Below are 9257 nucleotides of genomic sequence, written 5' to 3'. Positions count from 1 at the left end.
ACCTCTGTGTGTTCAAGCTTTTTGAATGTGTGATAATATTTGTGTTTAAGTATTTAGCATTATAGTGTGAGCTGATGATTGTGAATGATTGTTTTGAAAATGCAGTGTGTCTGATATGAAACTCCTCTTTCGACCCTTGAGCTCCCTTCATCTTTGCTCAGATATACAGTACAGAGGGCATCAGTTCAGGGGCACTATCAGGTGCTTAGAGCTTCTTTATCACTTAGTCTGGATACAGGCAGAGACTATTTAGCCTGAGACGGAGCACTTGTATTAAAATGAATGGGAGAAATTGGAACGCACATGCACATTAGCTGGCCTGGACCAGCCTAAAAAGTACAGAGTAGCAGAAGCACAGTTTATGATAACATTGTTGTCAGATTTTACTGCTCATTTAAGTTCTTTGATCATAATCTTGACCAACCGTTTTAGAGATTTTGGCCTTTCCTCATTCAAGTAGATAGGAGCTGTACTTTTATGCCACTTGAATCCATTGAAAATTGCTGCCCGGAGCAAGATGGTGGCCAAGAGGACTGATTTGCCTTTAAAGGGACCACAGACAATGAGGGGGACACCTCAGATTGGTGTTTAACCAATCTGTGTTTTTCAGTGGTTGATTCTTAAATTATTACGTTTGGTCCCTCCAATCCTGAATGCAATGGCCTCAAAAAGGTATTTGGATACTTAAGCCACATTACAAAACTGTTTGAATTTTGTAGCATAGATAACAAAATATCAAACTAAGTGGCGTTCACAGAAATTATTCTAGAATTTGATGCACTTCACTTCTCTCAGCCAAATCTGAAATTACTTTTAACCACTGGGTCCCAAGGTGATTTTTAGTGGGTGTATGAAGTCAGTCCCCCTCAAGTTCACACAGATGTCCAAGCAGAGTAACCAGAGGTGTAGCTGCTCACATTAAATATGGACATGTTCCACTAATTTTGACAACCAAAAAGTTTTCAAATACTTTTTGTCTTAATTTTAAACAGTGTATGTATTGTTCCATCATTTAAAATCTACTTGTTTTTGTTAAATGTTTTGCTTGAAAAATTTACGTGTGCTCTCTTTCTTTAAAATACAGTCACTTGGTTTGATGTTTTGTTATCTAATGCAATGACATTCATACATTTTTAAGTGTGGCTTAAATATCCAAATACTTTTTGAGTTTAATGTATATGATTATGTCCCTGCTAAAACAACATGAATAACTGCCAGGACACTCAAGCAGTCATTCACAACCACCCCAGCCGATTCACAATTTGCAGACCTGAAGTGAGTGATCACTACCTAGACACAATAGCTCACAATTACCTGACTAAAGGAGGCCATCATCACATTCTCATGTCCACAGACTGAGTATGTTTCAGTCTCCTGTATGTGTGTGTGTGTGGGTCCAAATTCAAGGCAGTATTCCCACAGCTCTCTTCCTATTGTCCTGGGAAAGAGGAACTAATTAAAAAGAGTGGAAAAGAGGAGACAGAGAGAAAGAGAAACAGGGGGAGGGACAGAGGGGGGTAAAGATAGAGCAAGATGAGACAGTGGAGAGAAGAGGCTGATTGAAAGGAGAGAAATGACAGAGATGAGAGAGAAGGGAGGGTTGATGAGGGGGTGGGAGGGTAAAAGTAGGGAGGGATATGGGAGGGTAAAGGAAGAGGGAGCCAAAGCTGGCAACTTTGCCAAAGAGTCAGACTTTAGTGTACACACTTGTGTGGCTGAAGAGGACAATTGTAGCCAGGGTGACTGGACAGAATAGGTGGAAAGGGCCAGGAAAAGCTGGAAAAGTGATACTGTACATCTAAGGACTGTCTCTCTTCGGCTTGAATTCAAAGGGATCTGGCAATGTCAAACACGGGTACACATAACAGCAGAAACAAGAGAGTTCTAATAAAGACTCCCAAGCAATATATTTTTATTGTGGTCTGAGGATAGAAGGAGAAATAGAAGAGACAAAAAGAGAGGGATCGAAAAAAAGGTGGAGGAGAAAAAGAAAGGGAAAGGGAGGGGCGTTCTTGCATTAGAAGGTGCCTGGTTTCCTTACAGTTGTATTTGAAGGGAATAGGAGAAATCCATCATCTAAGATCATCTCAACAGGACAACACATCTCCATCGCTCTTTCTCGCTTTATTGATTTGGCAGTCCATTGCAGGGATAAAGGAGGACCCTGCTGCGATGAAGAGACCTCACGATTACAGTTCCCCAGATTCGGACACAGATGAACTTATTGATGTCGGACAAGAGGACAGCTACTGGTGAGGACTTTGTGTGCACACTAAGAATTAATGTCCTCAGAACTCACTCTCTTAAAAATGCTTAGATGAATATGACATGGACATTGAGTAAACGTTGACTGCCACTTGCTATGCATGACATTATTTCTAAGTAAAGGGTGGAGGTCAGACTGCAGCATTAAAACTCTTAAAGATTGAAGCCACATTTTATGCTTCATGCAACAAATAAAAATGTATGCTAACGAAGAGTCAATATGCAGCTTGTTACTTTTTTTATTCAAAATTTAGTTGCAGCTCAAATGTTACTTTTTAATGCAAACTTGTGCAACATCTACTGCATGGTCAAAGAAACAAGGTGCTTCTTAAAAGCAATACGTCCTCTATACAGGGGCCTTCAGGATTTATGATACACTGTTCTGGCTTAAAAAATAAATAATTGCATGTCTAATAATAACAAATCAAGGTATTACATGTATAAATAATGATACATATTGGAATTCCAGTTTTTGACATTTGCAAGGATAAACAGTTTTTCATTTGTTCTTATTTTAATTTTTATTTCTTTGTCGTCATTATTGATTTATCATGAGTTGGTACTAGTCCGAATTCAAACAGGATTATATTTAGCAGAGGTTTAGTTTTATAAAGGTTTACAGATCCTGGTGGGAAACCATCAGATTGTTAATATTACAAACAATATTGTAAATAACATTTCTGGTTTGTGTCCCCTATAAGCTGAAATGCAATCTATGTCTCTGGTTTTATTGTGAGAGTTGAATTTTGGCGTATACGTCACCATTTGCGCAATATAGTACATACCAGTGCACCAGAGCGCTGTCATTCGTACACTCATCTGCTTGTGGACATTGGCGTGACACGGGAGTTGACATGAGAGCAGGCACATGTGCCAAAATCACACATAGGGCCACTGTCAGGGCAGGGCTGCTGATGGAGGCCCATACTGATTTTATTTGACTTGTTTTGAGAGGCGTGTCTTCCCATTACTGTTGCAATGATGAGTACTTGTTTTGCATAAAGCTCTGTTTGCTTTTATCCTTCTGTCTGGTTTCATTTTGAGTCTTTTTGATTTTTCCAGTAAAGCTGTGACACAAATCAAGAGCAGACTGGGGACTCATGCGTTCGTGATTGGTCCCTTTGAATTGCACCCTAGTAAGACCAACCATTTCTTAGCTTATTGCCTCTTAACCAGGACACAAAACTTTATACATTATCAGAATGTCTATTTTATTTCTTAAACTACTTTACGTTTTTGACTAGATTGTTTTCCTCTGACCAAAATGAATGTTTTCGACTTAAGTTCCTCAGTGCTAAATGGATGCAATATAAAAATAATAGTTGTGCGTGTAAGTCAGAATAAAAGCAATGTCGTTCTCCTGGCAGTGTGCAGAGAGTACCCATGCAAACCAGATCCATATTGAAGGATAATACTAAGAATGAATGCACTCAAAGTGCATGTGAACCCCACTTTTTCAGCATGGCCTGCAGACATGTAATTATTGAGTCTTCTGAGCTTTAAAAGAAAATGCTTTTATCAGCCATCTGACAATAATGTCCAGAAACGCGTTAAACCAAAATAATCTTGTTTTCTGTTTACCACGGTGCTCCCATATCTAGCTGTTCCCCGAGAAAAATTAGATTGGGTTTGATGATGTGCAACTGCGTTTCTGCGTAAGTAAAGTAATGACAACAATATGCATTGACATCAAAGCTTTAATCTGTCCCCTTCCATACTCTCTCTCTTTCAGCCCTGTCACTGGGTCCATGTCTCCAGGCAGTACCTCACAGATCCTGGCTCGCAAGAAGAGAAGAGGGGTAAATTTACGTCAATCTTGCTCTTATTTTCCGCTCTTTCATAGTTTCCCTGCTGCTTGTTTAAAAACAGACATAGCATATAATTCATATACACTTCTAGTCAAATGTTTGTACACATCAACTATTTCTTTATCATTAGCATTTTCCACAGTTTAGAATTATTGTATTTAAAGGAATTTACCGTGTTCAGTACAAGTTACAATGGAAGTGAATGGGGCCAATTTTTGGCGAGTTTAAAAGCAGAAATGTTAAGCTTATGATTCTATAAAAGCATTTACATTAATTCTTCTGTTAAAAATCATGTATTATTTGAGCTGTAAAGTTGTTTAAATCACCGTTTACCAGGGTTACATGGTTTATGGCCTTACGTCGTCATGGCAACAACAAAGTTTGAAAAATTGGATAGAACTTTACACAGAAAAGGTTAGTAAGCAATTTTATCACACTAATGTCATGTCAGCACATATTATTTACAGTCTTGTGACTATACTTTTGAAAAAGTGATTATTTTAACATTTACAAATAGGCCCCATTAACTTCCATTGCAAATGCCTTACTGTGATCCAGATTTTTGCTTTTATAAAAGAAAAGAAGGGACAAGTCAAAATTGTTTTTTTGTTGTAGTTAACATTATGCCACAAATGCTGTTGATTAAGCTTAACTTTTATTGAACCTGGCTTTCCTCTAAAGTCATCAAAACTATCAAATTAAATAAATGGAAGTATAGGAATTATGCAGTCACCAAAAAAAAAAAAAAAAAAAAATTACATTATTAAAAAAACCTGTAAAAACAAACCAAAACAACTTTAACCTTATATTTTACTATTCAACATTCATGATTCACATGGGATACTTTTGAAACAGTATATTACTTTTTTTTCTTTCTTTCTTTTTAAATGTTTTAACAGTAAGGATTTCCCATCTATAATGGACAATTGTTGGCTATTCTTCCAACACTAATTTAATAAATGAATATTAAATTAAAATTTTTATCTTATTTTAATCTGACTGTAACTTGAATTTTGGTTTCGTTATTAACTTATACATAGGCACAATTTACATTTGTCTACAATACAAATTTCATTCATTTAAATGTGCTGTAAGCTATTTTTTTAGTGGAAAAGTATGCATAAAATGTTCCTAGTCCCTTAAAGATATTAATGAAATAAGTGTCCTGAGATATCTCACCGGACTCTGTGACAGCTGTAAACTTTGTAAACAGCAAACAAAAATGTGTCCGCAGATTGCGGACATTGACGCTTTTCACCTGTCAATCATTTTGCTCGTTCTCAGTGTTGTATTTGAAGCGGATCATTGAGGCTGTGATTCATAATGTTTGTCAGTTGAGGGCACTATTGTGCCACTGTTGAATTTGACAGACACAGGAACAAACAATGCTGCTCTTTTGCTCGGTTTTGGTCTCAAAATAATCTTTGGAGGGTGGGGTTTTGGAATCAGGGGGTGTGGCTAATTCAGCAGCTCAGTTACGGTAAAGCTTCAGAACACTAAAATCACTTACAGCACCTTTAAGCATAAGTCTTTAGATTGAAAGGTTTTTAAGAAGAAATTCAGTCATGTGTGTCCAAACTTTTGAATGGTTATGTACAATTGCGGTAAAGGTTCTGGATGGACCCATTTGCAAGACAGGAGTCTCCGCTATTTTCTTATTCTTAAAACTGCAATATGACTTTCTATAGCAACATTCGTTTTTAAAAGGCTAGGTCCTCTTGTCTGACTTTCATTTGTGTTCCTATTTGTCTTGATTTTTTTCCCAAAATCTGATTTCAAGAATACTGTGACTAGGCCTCGGCCACAGAAATAATCCAGTTAGCGAATGCTTTCCATTTAAAATCTTGTTCTTTCTTTGAATTTATTCCTCTGGATTCTGCAGATAATTGAGAAGAGACGCAGGGACAGAATCAACCACAGTCTGTCAGAGCTGAGGAGGCTCGTTCCCAGTGCCTTCGAGAAACAGGCAAGACAGTTACACTGAATGCCACAGGTTCAGTTAGATGCTTATTCTCAAAACAGCTGACAAAGTTCAATGGACAAGGTCTAAGCCTGTTCTTCCCCCTTTCTGGCCAGGGCTCGTCTAAACTGGAAAAGGCTGAGATTCTTCAAATGACAGTGGATCATCTGAAACTGTTGCATGCCATGGGTGGCAAAGGTAAGATACATTTTTTTCTGTTTCTAGCAACAAAACTTTCTTTACAGTATGTAATACAGGGATGATACAAAATGAATTATAGTAGCTATAATAACTAAACTACAAATTACTGTAAGTGTGTAACTCCTTCCACACTGTTTGTTAAGACATAACACCTCAAATCATGTGCCTTTTCAGGAGAGGTATTATTACTTGTGATTTTCATCTGAAAATGAGCGGAAAATCCCACACATTAAAGTAGGGGCTGGAGCCATATCTAGGGACTAGAATATCATAGTGACTTGGAGGTGGGCTCTTTTGACTTAGGTCAGGAAGCAACCACCCAGAACAAGGTGTTCTGTTTGGTTGCTTACTGACCTATGATGCTATGGCACCCCCATAAAGGGATAGTTGTGCCCCTGTCTCTATAAAGTTGCTTGTACAAGTTGCTTATATCAAACACAAATGTAAAATTTGATTGGATCTCTTTCTCCCAGTCTACTTTGATGCTCGTGCTCTGGCGGTGGATTACAGGACGTTGGGTTTCCGGGAGTGTGTGGGAGAGGTGGTGAGATACCTTAGCTCTCTGGAGGGGGTTGAATCCTCAGACCCCATCGGCACCCGCCTCGTGTCCCACCTCAGCCACTGCGCCAGTGAGTTGGACCCTCTCCTCCAGAGCCCCGCTGCTCTGCCTTTCCCTCCCTGGCCCTGGCCCTCCTTACCTCCAGCCTCCTCTGCCCCCTTTCCCCCAACTTCTCGCCAGGATCTGGCCCCCCATGCCACCGCCACCCTGCTGGGCTACCCATCACTAGCCCTGCGAGTGGGATCTCTGAGCACCCAGGGGGCGATATTGAGTCCAGCTCTGACCACTGTGTGTCGAGTGCCCTCTATCCCCAGCCATCCTCATAGACTTCAACAGCATTTGCCAAATGGACCCACAATCCCATCACCTGTCCAGTCTGTTCCACCACCCTCATCATCTTGCTCTTCCTCCTCCTCTTCCACTGCCCCTCCCCAAGTTTCCTTCAGACCCTTTGCCCCTCTGGGTTCTCCAGTCTCAGCTCGCAGGGGTTTGGGTAACTCCAGTAAGCCCGCACAGGCATGGGGCACAGAAATAGGGGCATTCTGATTCATCTTTATGGAACAGCTTGGAGTTATCACAGACCATAAGGAAAAATATATTATTTGGTAATTTGGACCCACACATGACTATTACCAATGACCACTGCACACATACAAATGTAAGCATTAGGAAAAACATGCTGTGTTGTAAACTTTTAATTAAATTGTTTATTCAGTTCTTTCCACAGTTCTCCAATGGCATTCAGAAATAATAAAATAAGACAGAGAGAGAAAAAAAAATTAATCCAGGCAGGAATAAAATTAACTGCAGAATCATAGGTTAAAGTCAGCCTTTGAAAAAAATCCATGCGATATAGACTCCAAGAGAGACCAGATGTGATTAAATCTGAAGTGTGTACACTGCAAAAAATTTAGTTTTTCTTGTTTTCCTATAAAATTATCGAAACGTTCTCAAAACGTGATTTATTTACTTGTCAAGCAAAATGGCATAAGATATTTTGTCTTGTTGTAAGAGAAATCTGACAAAATTAAGTGAATTTTAAACATGTTTTTCCTCTGAATTAAGTTTATTTTTCTTACCCCGTTGGCAGTTTGTTCTTGTTTTAAGCATTTCTCTTACTAGATTCGGTTAGAGTTCTCTCAAAACAAGACTTAAAATCTTAAGGAAGTTTGCTTGTCAAGTAAATAAATCACGTGTTAAGAAAGATACAATTTGTAGATAATTTTAATGGAAAACAAGACAAAAATATTTGTCTTGAAAATTATTTTTTGCAGTGTAATTTCTGCACCACTACCATCGCTAAACAGAACTGCAAAAATAATAATTTCAAAAAGGTTGTCAGAGAGTTAGCCCCACCCCAACAATCACGCCATTGGATGAGACAATGTTGCTGTGTCTGGGTGGTCGGGATGCCACAGTATTTTCACTTTTTGGGGAAATCAGTTAACAGTCATCTGCATATTAAGCTGGCATAGGATAAAGTATTTTAACATAACAAAAAAAAAAAAAAAAAAAAAAAAAAAACTCACTTCAGCTTTAAGGAACTGCTCAAAGCATTTAGTGCTTTGAAACTAGGATCTGAAGTCCTAATACTGGAACTTTCTAGATCTCTGATCTTTTATCTTATATATAAATATATATATATAAGTGTATTTGTTTACTCTTTCCTTATATGTTAAATTCACATGAATCGTGACAAACATGATAGATCACACATTTGACATGGAAATTCTTGAGGAGATTAAATACAGAGAAATGTGCCATATCAAAACTGTGTTCCTCTTGAGCTATAATGTAATGCCTTTATGCGACAGTGCTCATTAGTGTGTGCAAGTATATCAGGCCTTCAGTAGATGGCACCACTCTAGCACAATCATACGCATTATTTTGTGAACGCCTAACATCTCTCTTTTCCTGGCTCGCATAATCAATAGAAAAGCAATTGTCTGTTGTTGTTGTTTTTTTTTTTTTTTTTTTTTTTTTTTGTATTCTGTACCCAACACCAGTGTTATTTTACTGAAAAGAAAAATTAAAAGCAGAGAGATACTTACCATGTACACAAATGGCTTCTCATCTGAAAGACTCCACTGGGTGCCATAGAGCAAGGTGCCATTTAGAGAGCATGTTTTCTTTAGCTGTCTCCAGAGGGGGTGACGGGAACACTGTGGTTAGGCAGCCACTCAGTGAAAACATGGTGGCTACTGGCCCTATTCCTGCAACAGCAAGAGGAAACCAGGCGCATTGGGTGCCCTCTCATTCCCTATCCCAACCACCCTCCAATTACAGGCTGTAATTAGATTGAAACCTCACTAATCCTCGCTCTTCTAAACACACACAGGAAATAAACTAGATATCTACACACATATCCTCACACTTTTACATTACAGAAATTAATGTGTATGTAATGATACATACAGTTACTGTACAACAACAAGAGATAGAATTGTGCAGAGTTACACTCACC

General features: G+C 38.5%; 1 protein-coding gene across 2 annotated transcripts; it reads left to right on the top strand.

Annotated features, from left to right (window-relative positions):
• Positions 1 to 1684: 1684 nt before the first annotated feature.
• Positions 1685 to 8765, top strand: heyl (hes related family bHLH transcription factor with YRPW motif like). Of its 2 annotated transcripts, XM_051663934.1 has the most exons (6): positions 1685 to 2252; positions 3328 to 3401; positions 3998 to 4064; positions 5956 to 6039; positions 6150 to 6231; positions 6708 to 8765. In XM_051663934.1, exons 3-6 carry the CDS (start codon positions 4014 to 4016, stop codon positions 7337 to 7339), a joined length of 849 nt encoding a protein of 282 aa, XP_051519894.1. In that variant the 5' UTR covers positions 1685 to 2252; positions 3328 to 3401; positions 3998 to 4013; the 3' UTR covers positions 7340 to 8765. The 2 variants fall into 2 exon arrangements, with proteins under 2 accessions (XP_051519894.1, XP_051519893.1); XM_051663933.1 differs by lacking the exon at positions 3328 to 3401 and having other exon boundaries at positions 6708 to 8764.
• The last annotated feature ends 492 nt before the right edge of the window (positions 8766 to 9257 follow it).

This window comes from Myxocyprinus asiaticus, chromosome 30 (genome assembly GCF_019703515.2).
Source record: "Myxocyprinus asiaticus isolate MX2 ecotype Aquarium Trade chromosome 30, UBuf_Myxa_2, whole genome shotgun sequence".
Taxonomy (NCBI): Eukaryota; Metazoa; Chordata; class Actinopteri; order Cypriniformes; family Catostomidae; genus Myxocyprinus; species Myxocyprinus asiaticus.
This window is presented reverse-complemented; position numbering and strand designations above follow the sequence as displayed.

Coding starts and splice junctions, on each gene's coding strand:
- heyl (XM_051663933.1), top strand. CDS start 2,173: ATGAAGAGACCTCACGATTACAGTTCCCCAGATTCGGACACAGATGAA. Junction 4,065..5,955: donor CTCGCAAGAAGAGAAGAGGG/GTAAATTTACGT, acceptor TGGATTCTGCAG/ATAATTGAGAAGAGACGCAG. Junction 6,232..6,707: donor GCATGCCATGGGTGGCAAAG/GTAAGATACATT, acceptor TCTTTCTCCCAG/TCTACTTTGATGCTCGTGCT.